Here is an 18825-nt window from a genome sequence, read left to right as displayed (position 1 = left end):
GAGTGGTACAAAGACCGGGAGATGTCATAGCAACAACCCTCATTGCCTCTACCATCATCAACATCTAGAAACTAACCGGCGACAGGCACCGTGGCATCAGTGACAGAAATTACTTAGACATGGTCCTTAAAAACAAAACATAATCGGACCCGACGGGGCAAACTGTAGGTATCCTGCCTGTGAATTGTGTGTGTGTGTGTGTGAGTGAGTGTGTGTGTGAGAGAGAGAGAGAGAAAGAGAGTGTAACAGTGTAACTTTCACATGTTGTAACTTTCACAGTGTAACTTTCACATGTTGCCCTTCTCCTAAGGGTTACGTGTGAGCGTCATCACTGATGATAAATAGGTGAAACAGCACCTCTGCCCTAAATTCTCACCTGATGTCCCAACAAACCTGCAATGCACCATGGGAAAGCACATGGCCAAGCTCAGTGCTGCTCCCTGCTACCCTAAAGTACTGTGACGTGTCTAACTGTGAATGTTTGAATAGGTGTTTAAGATGGGTGATCTGTGATATTCAACATGGTAGGATTTAACTCCTAAATCCCTAAATAGTTCCCTTCTTATGCTAGGTGATAATACATTACGGGGTCATGTCAAATATAAAAACTAAAAGAAAAAAAAAAGAAGAGGTGAAGTAGCTTTGCTGCTGATTACGTTCTGCCCAAACGTCAGATCCTCACCTGTTACATTACATTAAATCGTAAAAAGTCAAACTTTTAAACAAAAGGTTTTGCGAGAGAAATATTAGTAAGACATCCTTTCTGTAAACAACTAGATTAAATGCAGAGGACAGGCTGTGTTTTATTAACTGTGAAAAAAAGAAAAAGTGCTAAATCAGCCCTCTTTACAGAATATTTTCTGAAGCTCTCTTTGCTGTTTCATTGTCCAGATGATCTTAATCTGATAAATTACACAAGGTATTTATACCTTATTTATCATATAACAACATAACTTGTAATAATTCCCTGCCATTGAGCTGTTTCTTTTCTCATTAAAGGTTCTTTTGACGTCTTTTGATGCATCATCATTCTTCCTCTTTTAGTCCACGACTTTAAATAACGTCATTTAGCTGTAAAATCATAGACGTTTCCTGATTTTTGGCTGCTGTTGCTCACCAAAAAAAAAAAAAAAAAAATGCCAGAGGAGGTAACGGTTAAATAGTGACTTTTATCCTTTGGTATATTTTAAGGTACAGAGTTTAGGGCCACAATACAAAATGGCAGATCTGACGTCTTTATGTTGGATACGGATCTGTTCTGTCTTTCTGTTTTTGGTATTACAGTTAAAGCAAACGTCTGTAACAAAAGAAAAAGGCAAGTAAAGGCTAAAGAAATTTGTGTCCAGGATTTTGATATATAAAAAAAAAAGTGTGATATTTCTTGGGCAATATGGAGCAAATCTTCTAGTGTGCCAACATTAAGAGAGGATTGCTGTTATGAAGGTTTTTTGCTGTTATTCTTATTCCATTTTTATTTTTTCCCCGTAGTGCACCAATTATTTTAAGCAAATCCAGTTACATCCAGTTGGATTACATGTTAAATCCAGTTACAACGCTTCTATTGGAAGAGATTAAAAGCTAGAAACTTGCATACGAATCTGCAGATTGCCCTTCAGGATCAGTCCACTTCTACATACGATGTAAAAAATTTTATATCAGTCTCTTATCAGAGCCGTGTGTGTGTGTGTCATCGCCCATACGTTTTGTTTGATTGTTTGTTTTTTTTATACTCTTATTTTTGCTCACTTATACTTTTACAGTATGTACTTGGACTCGAGCTGATTTATTTTAACGGATCACCCACAGACGCGGTTTGTTCCGTCTACCCTTTGGTCCAAACGAGTGTTCCGTTTATTCATGTATTACAGATAAAATGGCATGTTGTGGCAGTGGAAGAGACGTGTGACTGGCAAACAAGCTTCCACATAAAATGTAAATTTGTAAGATAAGATGTAAAATGTTCAGTTTTGTCTCTGGCTGTGGTGTGAACTAACTTGTCATCTGAGTGGACAAAAAAGTGCATGCGTACTTCAGGCAGAGCTGTCTGTGTATAAATAATAATTATTATTATTATTATTATTTTTTTGTAAATGTTACGGTTCTTTTTCCGTTTTTGTACAGGTATTTGTGAATTTATTGTGCTGATTTTTAATTTTTATTTTTTTTCTCTTTCTCCCATAGCCATGGAGTCATTGTTTATATGAAAATCATGATTGTCATGGTATCTAACGCTTAAATACACTTTCAACCTCATTTGCTGAAACGTTTCTGTTTGCTTTTTTTAAACTCACGGTTTTGCTAAACTGCACCACCCAGAAGTCGTCCCTGAACCTGAATTTGTAGACAACTCGTGTTGAATTCAAGCGCTTGCAAGAATAACATCATAAAAGTGACTTAAACGGCCAATATCGTTTTGTCTTTTTAAGATCTGATACCTCGGTTTCATTGTCTGTAGGTAACGCGCACGTCGTAAAAAAACTCACAGGTACGATTCAAAGACCATAAATTTAATAAATAGGTTGTTAGATGTAGAATGTGTAGGAGCTTTGTGGCCTGACTACAATGAGGTTATTACAGTTAAAAAAAATCAGACTGAAATAATGTTTAAAATCTGTAATAATGTAAATAAAGTTTATAGCTGGGAAAGTTTTACCATTTTAGATGCATTTCATTTCATGTATTAAAACTCTTAACTTAACCACTGAACAAATCCAAGCACCTGAAAGTTTAACATCTTTGGGTTTATGATTTTGCTTTCCAGTGATTACCGACTGTGTGTGTATTTAACAGCGTTTACAAGAATACGTAAGCTGAGATGTGAGAAATTTTGTAGCAGTGAATATTTCAGAAAGTTAGAATCAGTATTTTGCCCACAAACGATTAAGACATGCAATCTGTAGATCATTTAATTCAGCGGTCTCCAATCTTATCCGGAAAGGGCCGGGGTGTGTGTGTGTGTGTGTGTTTGGGTGCAGGTTTTCATTCCAACCAATCAGAAGCCACACCTGATTCCACCTGTTTAAACAGCTGTTCTTGGCTTTTAGTAGACTCTGGTGTGGCTTCTGCTTGGTTGGTATGAAAACCTGCACCCACACCGGCCCTTTCCGGATAAGCTCGGAGACCCCTGATCTAATTGAACACTGCCACAGGAACAAATGTATTGCCTATAGCAGTGTTTGATTAGCAGTTCACTGTGTTATGACTGTTTTGCAATGATGGAAGTGTTGTCTGACTGTCTCATCTGACACACACAGATGAGACATATGTATATGTGTGTGTGTGTGTGTAATGAGTGTGTATATGTGTCTGTTTTCACTGTAACCTATCTCTATATTCAGTATATAAAGAGGTTTGTTAACAAATTGTGCCATTTTATCTTCCATATATATATATATATATTTTCTTGCATTTGTTTTTTGCCATAGCACATTTTCCCACCAGGTGCTAGGTATATGCTGCTATCTGAGACCCGTGCATGTTCTTCTGTTGTAATAATTCTGCATAATGTTATGATAAAAACTATACATTTCCCAGGTGTGCTCAGAGTTTCATTTTGAATCACGGTGCTATAGACATTTATTCTTTACAAACATTCCTTCGTATTTGTTTTATAATATGCTTTTGTGAACAATATTCAAAAATAAAAAGAAACAACGAGGGAAATAAGAGAAATGGTTGAATTAATTTATAAAATGGTGAGGGTTCTTTGCGATCAGTATGTATGTTTTGAATATTTAGTGTATCGCTAGAATTAAATGAAAGTTGCTAAATATCAACTTGGACTGATTTTAGGGTTGTTTCTAAAAATCAGTAGTCTGTTGTGATTTATTTAAACACACGTTAATGGATAAAGTTAAGTCTTGTTAAATAATTTAGGAAATATTAATAAGGATCCATCATAGGTCACCTTGAACCGCATCGATCCCAGAGCACACACATGACTTGGATCTGAGGGATGACACATTCCTGTCAACATGTACGTCCTTAAAGTTTGCAGTGTTCAGTAGAAATGGGGTCGTCCTCCACAATTAACTGACGAGATTTCTTATTAATCACTTTCCTGAGAGTTGAAAGACTCAGAGGAAAGACTGAACCCATCCATTGCTCTTCTCTTCTGCCGAAACAACAATCTTCTCCTTTCCTGTCTTTGACGGGCCAGAGAGCTGTCCCTCAGATACTCTCTCGCTTCGTCTTTTCCTGGAGAAGCTCCAGGTTCATCAGGGATGGATTGGCGAACATCCTGAAGTGCTGGGTCTATAACTAACTTTCTTGTTGGCAAACCAGCACTTTCATTGGAGGAGGCATGCAAACTGGACAACTTTGATTCCAATATGGTCCTAGACTCCGTTGTCGATGACGCCGTCCTGTCGCTTGATCCGGGTGTGTTTACATATTTTGTGTCACCAGGTAAAGAATTTGAACTTGTGTGTCTGAAAACCTCTTCGTCTTCTTCTTCTTCTTCTTCTTCAATCGATACATGATCTGGCTGCTCATAAACATCTGGGGTTGATGAATACAGAGACCTCTTTGGCTCCGGAAGTTGGTGTAATCTACCAGTTTCTGTTCTTACTTTCATTCCTGATGGCGCATCTTGAATTTGTGAAAGGTCTCTAGCAGTTCCTGATGTTAAATTTGTCTTAAACATTTTGGAGTCTGTTGATTCTCCATCCATCGTTTTCCACTTTTGCGATGAGATAGAAGGAGACGAAGTCTGGGTAAGAGATTCAGACTGCCTGAACTGACGGTATCTAATCAGCCTTGGTACACCATCTGTTTGGCCAAAATACTCATTTTTCTTTGTAGTAAGTTTGAACCCTCCATCAGATGACCGATGAGGTTCTGACTGCATGTTATAAACATGCCTTTTTTCTTTTGGTAGTTGAATAAAAGACAAATCTAAGGAGCCAAATACAGTATCTGCAGTATTACTGGATTTATCGTTTGCTGCTGTTTTGTTCTTATACTCAGATTGTGTAAATATAGGAGCATTTTTAGCCATTTTCTCAGTTGAAGATTGTGACTGACATGAGGGATGAGGTTCAGATTGTGTGAACTGAATGTATCTATTCACTCTTGGTAATGAATTAAGATTTGTTCGTAGGTGACCAAGGAAACTGTCTTCGTTTACAGGAGGTGTGATCTCAACCCTGGATAAATCCGATCCCCATAATTCTGTTTTCTCATCTGTGACTCCGTGGGTGTTTAGAGACTTTCGTGGAGTTGAAGGTTGTTGTGTGAACTGAACATATCTGTTCACCTTGGGCAGTTCACTAACATCCTTTTTCTTAAATAAAGTGTCTTCGTCGTTAGACTCGCTGTCGGCAAGTGACGTCCGTAATTCCGGTTTTGTTAAAACTGGTCTATCTGTTTGTCTGTTTAAATGCTGCGATGAAGGCTGAGTAGAACTCTGTGAGAACCGAGTGTATCTTTTCAATTTTGGGATCTCATAAAACGTACCAATCGGTCCAAAGAAATTGTGTTCACCAGCAGCTGGTGCGACATAATCTTCAGATGCTAAATCCTTCATCTTTAATTCTGTGCTAGTCTGTATTGATTTTTCTGTCCTGTTGGATAAAGAGTGCAACATTGAAGGTTGTAAGCGAGGTTCAGCTCGTGTGAACCGAATGTGTCTTTTCACCCTCGGTAGTTCATCAAATGATGACCCCGTTTGACCGAAGAAGTCGTCTCCATTAATGGTTGGAGTTACTTTATCCTCAGATCCTCTAGTCTGTAATTTTGTTAAGAGAGACTGAGCTGAAGGTTGAGGTTCAGTCTGTGTGAACTGAATGTATCGTTTTACTTTTGGCACTCCATCGAAAGGCATACCCGTTTGTCCAGAGAACGCGTCTTCCTTCATGACCGTTTTTTGTTTTTCCTCAAATGAAGAATCAATGCTATTGCACTCTGTTTTTGTTACCAACACCGGTGTGACTATTGGAGGATAATCTTTGGATTGTGAAAATGTAATATATTTCTTTACCTTGGGCACTTCATAAAGAGATACACCTACTTGCCCAAAGAAGTTGTCTTGCTTTTTTGAAAGGACTTCTTTGTTGTCAGGTAAAGAACCGGATCTAACAGATTCTGTTTTTGTCACCAACTGAGGCGTGACTTTTTGTGGTACTTCTGTCAGATTTGACTTCTGATACGTAGATTGTGTAAACAGAAGACTTTTCTTTACCTTCGGTATTTTATTCAGAGATTCAAATATTCCATCGAACAAAGCGTCATCGTTATCGACTGAGGAACTTGACGTCTTCCTTTCTTTTTCTGTCATTTTCTCAGTTGGAGATTGTGACTGTTGTGAGGAATAAGGTTCAGATTGTGTAAACTGAATGTACCTATTCACTCTTGGTGGTGAATTAAGATTTGTTCCTATATGAGCAAAGAAACTGTCTTCTGTTAAAAGAGGTTTGACATCGACCCTAGATAACTCCAATCCCCGTAAGTCTGTTTTCTTCACCACATCATCTGTGACTCTAAAGGTCTTTAAAGCCTTTGAATGTTGTTTTGTGAACTGAATATATCTGTTCACCTTGGGCAGTTCGCTAACATCCATTTTTTTAAAGAAATTGTCTTCCTTGTTTGTTTTGCTGTCAGCAAGTGAAGAAGTGGATGATATTAATTCTGGTTTAGTCAAAACTGGTCTAGCTGTTTGTCTGTCATAATATTGCGATGAAGGCTGAGAAGAACTCTGTGAGAACCGAATGTATCTTCTCACTTTTGGGATCTCAGAAGATGCACCAATTGGTACGAAGAAACTACGTTCAGCAGCAGCTGGTTGGATATAATTGGATGGAGACTGTGATTCAGGATGCTGAGATAAACGTTCTGTGAATTGAATTCTTCTCCTTACTTTTGGTATTCCATCGAAGAACACGCCTAATTGTCCGAAGAAACTGTCCTCGTCAACAACTGGATCACCGTCTTCAAATGGTGAATTATTTTTCTTCACTTCTGTGCCTGCTTGTAGGGTTGGTGCTGCCAAATTTAAGGGACAGTATGGTAAGTTGTAAGTTTTAAATACTTCAGATTGTGTGAACTGCATGTACCTCTTTACTTTTGGCATTCCATCCAGAAATGCACCGATTTGCACAAAGAAATCTTCAGGAGGTTTAGTAACCAAGGTGACCAAGGTTGTTTTTATTTCATGTGTGTTTTGTTCTTCACTTGGCGGATATCTTTTCTTTGAGGGTCGGTATTCTGGGGAAGGTTGGTAATGAGATTCCAATTGTGAGAACAGAATGCGTCTCTTTACATTTGGTACTTCAGCAAATGATATCGGTATTTGCCCAAAGAAACTGCCTCTGTGAATGTTTGTAATGTTGGGCTCATTCACAGTTTGAGGCTCAGATTGTCTGAACTGGACATATCTCTGTACCTTTGTCATTGCCTCTAGTGATACACTTTGTCCTTCATAGGAAATACTGATTGTATCAGGTGGAGATTCTCTTTTTGACACAACCACAGGTGTAGCGACTTGCTTAACTGATGCTGTAGGTGTTGAATCACTTGAGATTTGTGATTCAGAAGGTGAAAACTGAACATACTGTTTTACTTCTGGTACTTCATCAAATGATATCGGTATTTGCCCAAAGAAACTTCCTTTCCTAATGGCTGGAATGTTGGGCTCATTCACAGTTTGAGGCTCAGATTGTCTGAACTGGACATATCTCTGTACCTTTGGCATTTCAGGTAGTGATACACTTTGTCCTTCATAGGAAATATGGATTGTATCAGGTGGGGATTCTGTTTTTGACACAACCACAGGTGTAGACACTTGGCTGACTGATGTTTTTGGTGTTGAATCACTTGAGATTTGTGATTCAGAAGGTGAAAACTGAACATAATGTTTTACATTTGGTACTTCATCAAATGATATCGGTATTTGCCCAAAGAAACTGCCTCTGTGAATGTTTGTCATGTTGGGCTCATTCACAGTTTGAGGCTCAGATTGTCTGAACTGGACATATCTCTGTACCTTTGGCATTGCCTCTAATGATACACTTTGTCCTTCATAGGAAATACTGATTGTATCAGGTGGGGATTCTGTTTTTGACACAACCACAGGTGTAGACACTTGGTTGAACAATGCTGTAGGTGTTGAATCACTTGATATTTGTGATTCAGAAGGTGAAAACTGAACATAATGTTTTACTTCTGGTACTTCATCAAATGACATGGGTATTTGCCCAAAGAAACTTCCTTCCTTAATGGCTGGAATGTTGGGCTCATTCACAGTTTGGGGCTCAGATTTAATGAACTGGACATATCTCTGTGCCTTTGGCATTTCAGGTAGTGATATACTTTGTCCTTCATAGGAAATATGGATTGTATCAGGTGGGAATTCTGTTTTTGACACAACCACCGGTGTAGACACTTGGCTGACTGATGTTGTTGGTGTTGAATCACTTGAGATTTGTGATTCAGAAGGTGAAAACTGAACATAATGTTTTACATTTGGTACTTCATCAAATGATATCGGTATTTGCCCAAAGAAACTTCCTTCCTTAATGTTTGTAATGTTGGGCTCATTCACAGTTTGAGGCTCAGATTGTCTGAACTGGACATATCTCTGTACCTTTGGCATTGCCTCTAATGATATACTTTGTCCTTCATAGGAAATACTGATTGTATCAGATGGGGATTCTCTTTTTAACACAACCACAGGTGTAGCGACTTGGTTGAACAATGCTGTAGGTGTTGAATCACTTGAGATTTGTGATTCAGAAGGTGAAAACTGAACATAATGTTTTACATTTGGTACTTCATCAAATGATATCGGTATTTGCCCAAAGAAACTTCCTTCCTTAATGTTTGTAATGTTGGGCTCATTCACAGTTTGAGGCTCAGATTGTCTGAACTGGACATATCTCTGTGCCTTTGGCATTGCCTCTAATGATATACTTTGTCCTTCATAGGAAATACTGATTGTATCAGATGGGGATTCTCTTTTTAACACAACCACAGGTGTAGCGACTTGGTTGAACAATGCTGTAGGTGTTGAATCACTTGAGATTTGTGATTCAGAAGGTGAAAACTGAACATAATGTTTTACATTTGGTACTTCATCAAATGATATCGGTATTTGCCCAAAGAAACTGCCTCTGTGAATGTTTGTAATGTTGGGCTCATGCACAGTTTGGGGCTCAGATTGTCTGAACTGGACATATCTCTGTACCTTTGTCATTGCCTCTAGTGATATACTTTGTCCTTCATAGGAAATACTGATTATATCAGGTGGAGATTCTCTTTTTGACACAACCACAGGTGTAGCGACTTGGTTAACAGATGCTGTAGGTGTTGAATCACTTGAGATTTGTGATTCAGAAGGTGAAAACTGAACATGATGTTTTACTTTTGGTACTTCATCAAATGACATGGGTATTTGCCCAAAGAAACTTCCTTCCTTAATGGCTGGAATGTTGGGCTCATGCACAGTTTGAGGCTCAGTTTGTCTGAACTGGACATATCTCTGTGCCTTTGGCATTGCCTCTAGTGATACACTTTGTCCTTCATAGGAAATATGGATTGTATCAGGTGGGGATTCTGTTTTTGACACAACCACAGGTGTAGACACTTGGCTGACTGATGTTGAATCAGATGAGATTTGTGATTCAGAAGGTGAAAACTGAACATAATGTTTTACTTTTGGTACTTCATCAAATGATATCGGTATTTGCCCAAAGAAACTTCCTTCCTTAATGTTTGTAATGTTGGGCTCATTCACAGTTTGAGGCTCAGATTGTCTGAACTGGACATATCTCTGTACCTTTGGCATTGCCTCTAGTGATACACTTTGTCCTTCATAGGAAATACTGATTGTATCAGGTGGGGATTCTCTTTTTGACACAACCACAGGTGTAGCGACTTGCTTAACTGATGCTGTAGGTGTTGAATCACTTGATATTTGTGATTCAGAAGGTGAAAACTGAACATAATGTTTTACTTTGGGTGCTTCAGCCAAGGATGCATCACTCTGAGCAAAGAAATTATCCTCAGAATAGAATTTCTTTGATTCTGTTTTTTCAACTTCACTAGGGATGATTTCTTCTTCTTCGGTGGAACAAGGCAGAGTATGAATCGGAGGATGTGACTGACTTTGTGTGAAATGAAGATATCTCTTTACTTGCGGTATTGGATCAAAGGCTTGATCGATCTTTCCAAAGATACTGTCATCAAAATATGAACTCGCACGGGACTCGTCTGATTCTGATATTCTGTCTGTTACAGATGTGGATTCCTGTTGATGCGGAGATTTAGGTGCATTTTCTTCAACACACCTACTGGTACCTGATACATCTTCCATTGGGGTGGTGGTCTGAATACTGGACCTGTAAACAGGATGCACATGGTATGGTGTAGGTTCATCTTCGTAATCACTATTTGAGGATGGATGTCGTCCTTTGTAGTCAGTAAACTGCTCATCATCAAAACTGTCCCCTCGAGCATAAGTCAGGTGTATGTCTGTTGGGTCCAGGGTAATAGTGTCTTGTCTTAATTGAGCTCCTGTGCCTGGTTTCTTGTTTTCATTATGAATATCTTCTTCCAAAATGGAAAGTTTGTTTTCATCGTAGTCCATGTCATCATTTTCTGAGTAGGAAATTTGTGTTTCTAAGTCTTCATCGTCCTCTGGATTGACTGTGTATTCCGTGTCTCCTCCTTCACTTTCTTCACCTTTACTTGAGTTCCAGGAGCTTGATCTATCACGCGGTTCATCTACAGACATTTCTTTTTGAATATCTGGATGACCAAAAGCATCAACATTTGAAACACGACTACTTGATCTCGGTGAGCCTTCAGTAAATGAAAAACTCTCTCCACTGTCATTCCATAAATCTGGGTCCAGTTCATCCACACTTTCTTCTTTTGATTCAGACATGTTCAATGGAAATGGGTCGGTAACAAAACCCGGTATTGTTGTCCTCTGGCCAGTGCTGGCTTGTTCATCATCTTCTTCTTCATATTTGCTGACTGTAGGGGAATCAACACTTTGCTCAGTTGACTCTTTTGCCTCATAAGGCATCTGTGATTCTTGCTGTTCACCTGAGATTGAGGATGCAGGTGAAATACTCTTATCCTCTAATTCTATTGTGTCTTCTGGGTCTGGGATATATTCAAACTCCATTCCTTTGCTACTTTCTGCATTGAGGCTCTCAGTAGATATTGAGCTTGTCATTTCTTTGTTTTCCTTTCTTCGTGGCACATCTTTATGCAACTCAATATTCTCTACCAATACTCTGTCAGTATTCTTATGTAACACCGTATCATCTGTATTGCTCCCTGATCGACTGCCTTCTAAAGTGACGTAATATGGAACACCTCCTTTCTCATGTATTTCCGTAACCCCTCCGAATGTCACTCGCGGACCTTCGTGTACTTCTTGTTCTTGGTCATCTGTATCTGAATAGCCTTCATTCACATATGGCCTCTGTGCAGTCGAGGAAGTCGGTGAGTTTGGCGGCGATGGAGTAGAATTCCTCTTATTTTGGATTTGTTTGTAGCATTTGTCCAGAAATGGTCTAAATACGACACCAAGAACAAAGGCCACAATGAATGTAATGATAACAGAAAGAGAGACAGCTAATGCAAAATGAGATTGTTGCACAGCTCGTACTGATGGCACGTTCCTCCGAATATTGTCTTTATCCTCTGAATTAAGTTCAACCGAACCAATTGGTGCTTCTCGACGCAGTCTTTTGTCGTGGGCTCTTTTACGAACATGTAGACTGAAAACTGACACATGTTCTTCCTGGTATCCTGAGATACAGACATAAAGTCCTGCATCACGCTCTGTGGCATTACTGATATGAAGAAAACTTTGGCTGTCCGAGATTTGACCCTGGGGTGTCCACCAAAACGTGTGCATGAAATCTGAAGAAAAGAAACATATAAATAATTACATAATTATGATCTATATACCATGAGGGCTGTTAGTACACAGTATTGATGTATGCACGTTAGATGATTTCTATATAGACAAATTCCATGCAAACAACTGAATTGGTACCTTGGTTGGCAGCGCTACAGGAAAGAATAAATTCCATCCCCTCTTCCACAGTCACCTCTTTTTTGAGACCAGGTGTGCTGTAAACAGGTTCTAGACAGGCAAGATCTGATTCCTCCAGGTACAGCAGGCTCTTTCCAGCATGATGAGAGGGAGAGAAACACACCACTTCCCATGCCGGCTTTCCCAGTTCGCTGTCAAAGCTGAGCCACCTTCTTATTGTCTTTAAGTTACAGTCACACCTCCACCTGTTTCCGAAAATGTCTACCAACACGTTCATGTTCCGTAGAGACAGGTAGGCTGGTACAGGTATGGTGGCTAGCAGGTTATAGCTCACATCAAGGACCTAAGTGATATAATGGAGACATTAACTCTTAATGTGTTCCCCACTAAATATTTAAGATAGATTAAAAGACATGATTTGTTACTTTTAGTTTCTGTAGGTCTTTAAAGGCTTCTGGGTGAATGGTGTTGATGAGGTTATACTGAAGATGAAGCTCATTCAAGTGAGCACAACCAGCCAAGTCAGCACGACCAATCTCAGAGATTCTGTTGTGGGAGAGCTGGAGCACTTTTAGGGATTTAATATTGCCCAGTCCTAAAATGGAGAAGTGAGATTGACTGTTAAATAGACATCTGATTTTTCATGGTTAGCTTCATTCATTCACTCAATCGTTTTCTACCGCTTATCCGAACTACCTCGGGTCACGGGAAGCCTGTGCCTATCTCAGGCGTCATCGGGAATCAATGCAGAATACACCCTGGACGGAGTGCCAACCCATCGCAGGGCACACACACACACACTCATTCACTCACGCACGCAATCACACACTACAGACAATTTTTCCAGAGATGCCAATCAACCTACCATGCATGTCTTTGGACTGGGGGAGGAAACCGGAGTACCCGGACCATGGACCATTCTCTCACTATAGATGGGTCCATTATAACACAAAACCTTTGTGTTGTACCACTGTCTATGACCATGGCTACAGTACATGGCTTTGATACATCCTGTCATCTTTTACAGTAAAGAAATATATGCAGTATTATTCACTGGATTTGACTGTAATGTCAGATGAAAGCTTGTTTAAACTTATACTACCACAACCACTTCAAATTAAGTTGCACATTAAGAATACAATAAGAGGAAATTAGGTAACACTTTGTGTAAACTCTGACTGTAGCTGATGAAATCCACAATTTGTGGATGTGAACTTTACATCTGAGCATGGATTATAGATCATTCTTATAAAAAAATATTTATAATGTTTTTATAATTTATAATGTGCTAGGGTTGCAAAGGGGCGGAAAGTTTCCGGTAAATTTCGGAAACTTTCCACGGGAACTTGGAATCTGGGGAATTTTGGGAATATTCCAAATTGGAAAATTTATGTGAATTTACAGGAATTTATGGGAATTATTTGGAAATATAGGGAAATGTATATAAACTATATCATATACAAACATAAATAAACATTTTGTTTGGTCATAAGCAGACATGCACGCAAGGTAATACAAATGTTAAAAATGACGTCTTGACTGATTTAATTGTAAGTAGAACTTTAATTGATTTTTTCATTGAGTAACACAAAAGCATAATAAAAATTATTATGCTTGTAATAAACATCATAAACTTAATAATCGTAATAAACATATTTCCCTATGATTGCTGTAAAATAAAAGCACCCCCCACCCTTGCCCTTTTAAAAAAAAATCCCAATCAAAATGTAAAATGAAGCATTTTTTCTCAAGCTTATTAGGTCTCTGATCTCTGTGGTAGTCAAGGCCTGGAAAATGGAGGTGAACCCCCCTTAAGTGAGGAATTGCAGGGTACAAATTCAACTTAAATTGCATTAAATCTTATTGTTTTAAACACAATTATGCTGCAAGATTTTTTTTTAACTACATTTAAGTTCCTTGTTATAGGTAACTCTGCATTTTTTTTAAAAATTCCCAGTTTATTTCCATATATTCCCGTTAATTCCCATATTCATTCATTCATTCATCTTCTACCGCTTATCCGAACTACCTCGGGTCACGGGGAGCCTGTGCCTATCTCAGGCGTCATCGGGCATCAAGGCAGGATACACCCTGGACGGAGTGCCAACCCATCACAGGGCACACACACACACTCTCATTCACTCACACAATCACACACTACGGACAATTTTTCCAGAGATGCCAATCAACCTACCATGCATGTCTTTGGACCGGGGAGGAAACCGGAGTACCCGGAGGAAACCCCTGAGGCACTGGGAGAACATGCAAACTCCACACACACAAGGTGGAGGCGGGAATCGAACCCCGACCCTGGAGGTGTGAGGCGAACGTGCTAACCACTAAGCCACCGTGCCCCCTAGTATTAAATTAATTTTCATTTTCATCTCTTCAAATGTATACATGCTTTTCATTAAATAGGGACGTTTCTCATTAAATAGGGACATTCTTTTTTTTTTACTAATGGTACCATAGTAATGTTAAAATGATTTCATTGGAGCAAAAGAGTGCATTAATTATGCATGAACCTCATTACAGTTATGAGGACTGTGCAGTCAAATACAATTATAATACGTAAGCAAGGTATAATTGCTGTGTATAAGAGGAATGTAAGTGTCATTGCTGTTACACAGAGTAATCATCTATTGTGTTGTTAATAAAGATAGCTGCTTCTGTGTTCTCATTTACTCATTTATATTATTGAGGTAGATTCTGGTGCAGCAGTTTTATGCAGGGAAAGTAAAGTTTTGACTGTTAGTGCATGAAAAATAGAGCAAACACTGATTGTGTTTTAGTTTTAAGAGCTTTATTGACTGCTGAGCAGAACTGAGAACTGGTTAGGGGTTTATCGGAGAAGAAGAGAAAGTCTTGTGCACACAGACTCTGGGAAAAGCTAAGTTATACCTCAAATCTCTTACAGAATATTTCCCAAAACATGGTGATGATGGGATCATTTTGGCATACTTCTTGTCTTTTAGACTGTTATTGGTTAAAAAAAAAACAGTCTTATCATGTCTCTGAGTCGTTAAAACTGATCCTGGTCTTGTCAATAGGGATAGAAAAGAACCAAAGCTCCTTGGCATTAATTAAATGTACTGTGGAAAAACAGATAGGACTCACTAGAGATATCAAAAGAAACCTTTGCAGAAAACAGAAAATAAACCCAGTTATTATATATTGTGGAAAATAATTTGGTGAACAAAATCATAGAATAGTGGTTTCAGTTATTGAATTGATGTAGTACGGGTTAATACTACAATTGTGAATAATTACAAAATGTAAGCTTATTTTTTGCTTCAACAAACCATCAGACAGTCCAGACTTTTATTCCTCCCACTTAAACTATACTTATAAGCCATTTTCTGATATGTTCACTGTTGTTATTCAATAATTCATAGTCAGTACCTGGAGGTATAGTAATTTATGCGAGTGTGAGCAACAACACGTACATTAAACATTTATAACCCTTCGACTTCCTTAATCCTGATTTAACCATATTACTGAAAACATGCTTATTAGGATGAATAAATGAATAAGATAAAGAACAATTCAGATATTCAGTGTTTGTGATTATTTGGTTCAGGTGTAAAAGCTGTATGTAATGATGCCAGTTAAGTCCTAAACCGATCATTCCTGCTTGGTAATGTTGGTAGTCTTTGGTCTCCTTTCGATTGTGTGAAAATTAAAGATATTCTCCGATGATGCTAATAAACATTGAATAGTTATATATTACATAAGCCCGTCTTTCTCTATACCTCAAACGGGAAAGAAGCAATGTTCCTTATTTCACTTTGCATGAGATGCACCTTTGTGTACACACGTATAACTGGCAACACAATGACAAAGATAACCAAGGAATGTGATGAGATGCATATCTTTTCTTTACAGCCCCTAATAAAACACTGAAATGATTGTGCCCAGCCCTTTAACACTGCGTGGGAGAGGGGTGTTTTCGTAGGTTAAATAACATCAGTGATTCATAATTGTCTATAGCTTTACACAAGAAAGAAAGGTCTTACAATTACAACTATTCTATAGTGCATGTAAATGTACTGTATGTTCATTTCAGAAAAGGGCCTTGCTTATACTGTATATGCCACCTTGTCATACAGTTATTAAAACTGGTCCATTGAGCTGCTGGAATGTTTATCTGACCAAACCAAACATTTAAAATATATTTATCTCTATTTAATTCTTGTTAACAATTAATAATCAACATCATCTATTTAATCCATTCAGCCAATCATGTGGCAGCGGCACACGGGTCAAGAGCTTTGATTAACGTCCACGTCAAACATCAGAATTAGTGAAGCTGATGACTTGACTTTTTAGAAGATATATCATTTTCTATAACAGCAGCTCTGGCAAATTTTTATAACAGGGTTATATTTAAAGCGCTTGTTCTAATACGTTATAATTTAGATAGAAACAGCTAACTCACAGGGACATACGGTTTATGGTGTATTCATTCATTCATCTTCTAACCGCTTATCTGAACTACCTCGGGTCACGGGGAGCCTGTGCCTATCTCAGGCGTCAAGGCAGGATACACCCTGGACGGAATGCCAACCCATCGCAGGGCACACACACACTAGGGACAATTTTCCAGAGATGCCAATCAACCTACCATGCATGTCTTTGGACCGGGGGAGGAAACCGGAATACCCGGAGGAAACCCCCGAGGCACGGGGAGAACATGCAAACTCCACACACACAAGGCGGAGGCGGGAATAGAACCCCCAACCCTGGAGGTGTGAGGCGAACGTGCTAACCACTAAGCCACCGTGTCCCCCCCGGTTTATGGTGTATTCATTCATTCATCTTCTAACCGCTTATCTGAACTACCTCGGGTCACGGGGAGCCTGTGCCGTTAAGGCAGGATACACCCTGGACGGAATGCCAACCCATCGCAGGGCACACACACACTCATTCACACACTAGGGACAATTTTCCAGAGATGCCAATCAACCTACCATGCATGTCTTTGGACCGGGGGAGGAAACCGGAATACCCGGAGGAAACCCCCGAGGCACGGGGAGAACATGCAAACTCCACACACACAAGGCGGAGGCGGGAATAGAACCCCCAACCCTGGAGGTGTGAGGCGAACGTGCTAACCACTAAGCCACCGTGCCCCCCCCGGTTTATGGTGTATAATGAACATAATCTAAGACAAACAAACATGCTGTTTTTAAATAATGGAAATTGTTGAATTGTTGATATGTAAGGAGACATTAACTGAACATTTATGGAAGGGGTCTACAGCGTCATTATGTTTTACGGTACGTTAGAATCTTCATGACTTTTCCAGTTTTTGGTAACATGAGCAGCTGCATATTATCTAATTAATTTAAGTTGAAGGAATCATGTAATTCTTTTATAAATATTAAAATGTAACTGTTGGGAAAGGTGTAAGAGGAATAAAACATTGAACAATGCTGTCATACGAGAGTACTGAACCTCAGAATTGTCACCTGTTGCTGATAAGAGCATGCGTATTTTATTCCTCAATTTCATGACTGGAGTAAGATGATATCACTGCTGCCAGGGTGGCATAAATTTCTGGACCTGCTAGTCATAAATGAGGTTTCTGAAATATTCTGGGTGTGACCGTGTGTGTGAGTGGGTGATATTCGTACCTCTTGGCAGACATTTTAGCTGGTTCCTGTCAGCAGAAAGCGACTGTAGATGAGGTGCCCAGGACACGCATCTCTGTTTTCCTCTAGTCAGGGTCCTAGTACCTGCTATACCTTGGATCCCTGAACACATCGATAGACTCTCCAGTGAATTATTTCCCACCCGCAAATGCTGAAGCCCTTGCAAATGCATGTGGCCTGACCCAAGAGGAGACAAAGAATGTAAGGCATTATGGGATAGATCCAGGGCAGTGGTTGTTGCTGGGATATGTGAAGGAGCCTTGGGTAGGCTCTGTGAGGCACAGTTGACGAGCAAAGTCTCTTCACATACGCAGGAGACTGGACAGGTAGGGATTGGGGAGAGTGTTTGTACCCCCCACAGCTGGAAAATCAGGACTGAAAGGCAGTGCGCAAGGCTGGACACTAACATCACAGCAGGTCCTGTACAGCATACAGATAAAAGTTTGTATCAATAAGTAGGTCACTTAGAAATGCTGTGATTTTAACGTGTGTTCAATGCTTGAAAAAATGATATTAATGTAGATATCATGCTCTTTTTAACCCCTATGGTGAGTAGTTCTTGTACCAAATATGAGCAGGTTTTATTTTGTTTTATTTCACTGTTAATTTTTTTATTATACGAACAGAAAGAAATGAATTACAGTTCAATCCTCTTTTTAAACAACCCTTTTTGGATCATTACAACACGAAGGCAAATGTATATGTACAAATGTGTATAATTAGGCTGTGAGATTTAGAAAAAATAATGGAAGAAAATATTTTTGCCTACCTCATACAGCATACAAAGTCACTTCAGAGAGAACGCTGTAACATTCACACAGTATCGTGTCATCCGAACGATTTTCCTTCTGACAATGAAATTCTTGAACCCACCTAAGATCAAAGTCTGCACTGTATTGCTGAAACACATGAACATGGACACACACACACACACACACACATACTCACGCACACACACACACACGCTGTTGTAAATAACTTACAGTCAATCATGTGGGTGAGTTAATTACTTACTATGGTTTTTCTCCACCAAAGCATTTTGATAATAATAATAATAAAAAAAGAGTAAGTAAACGTAACACATAAAATCATATTAGCGAAGTAAATAACCACCACATCATAGTAGTTTTTTTATACTCAAATTTATTTATTTAATGCAAA

General features: G+C 39.1%; 2 protein-coding genes across 5 annotated transcripts in view; one reads left to right on the top strand and one right to left on the bottom strand.

Moving 5' to 3' along the window:
• The window catches only part of dcun1d4 (DCN1, defective in cullin neddylation 1, domain containing 4 (S. cerevisiae)), a 19196-nt gene extending 18183 nt beyond the window's left edge, over window positions 1-1013 (top strand). For all 4 annotated transcript variants that reach the window (XM_060866798.1, XM_060866797.1, XM_060866799.1 and 1 more), the window contains one exon: window positions 1-1013. This exon is cut by the window's left edge and continues 26 nt beyond it. In XM_060866798.1, coding sequence (XP_060722781.1) covers window positions 1-30 — 30 coding nt within the window. In that variant the 3' untranslated portion in view covers window positions 31-1013.
• Window positions 1014-3526: 2513 nt separating this feature from the next.
• LOC132843464 (uncharacterized) lies at window positions 3527-18568 on the bottom strand. The gene is made up of 5 exons (XM_060866794.1): window positions 18434-18568; window positions 17647-18084; window positions 12436-12605; window positions 12011-12353; window positions 3527-11874 (listed from the first exon to the last, which is right to left on the bottom strand). Exons 2-5 carry the CDS (start codon window positions 18071-18073, stop codon window positions 4049-4051), a joined length of 8766 nt encoding a protein of 2921 aa, XP_060722777.1. The 5' UTR covers window positions 18074-18084; window positions 18434-18568; the 3' UTR covers window positions 3527-4048.
• Between the last annotated feature and the right edge of the window lie 257 nt (window positions 18569-18825).

Source organism: Tachysurus vachellii, chromosome 3, assembly GCF_030014155.1.
Source record: "Tachysurus vachellii isolate PV-2020 chromosome 3, HZAU_Pvac_v1, whole genome shotgun sequence".
In the NCBI taxonomy this organism is placed as follows: Eukaryota; Metazoa; Chordata; class Actinopteri; order Siluriformes; family Bagridae; genus Tachysurus; species Tachysurus vachellii.
Note: the sequence above shows the minus strand (reverse complement) of the source record. Positions and strands in the feature narration are given on the sequence as shown.

Bases quoted from the DNA above. Each gene is read 5' to 3' on its own strand.
- LOC132843464 (XM_060866794.1), bottom strand. From the start codon at position 18,073: ATGTTAGTGTCCAGCCTTGCGCACTGCCTTTCAGTCCTGATTTTCCAG. The intron at 12,606-17,646 runs GTACGAATATCA...TCTCCATTTTAG, and splicing joins GCTAAAATGTCTGCCAAGAG to GACTGGGCAATATTAAATCC. The intron at 11,875-12,010 runs GTACCAATTCAG...TCTTTTCTTCAG, and splicing joins CTGTAGCGCTGCCAACCAAG to ATTTCATGCACACGTTTTGG.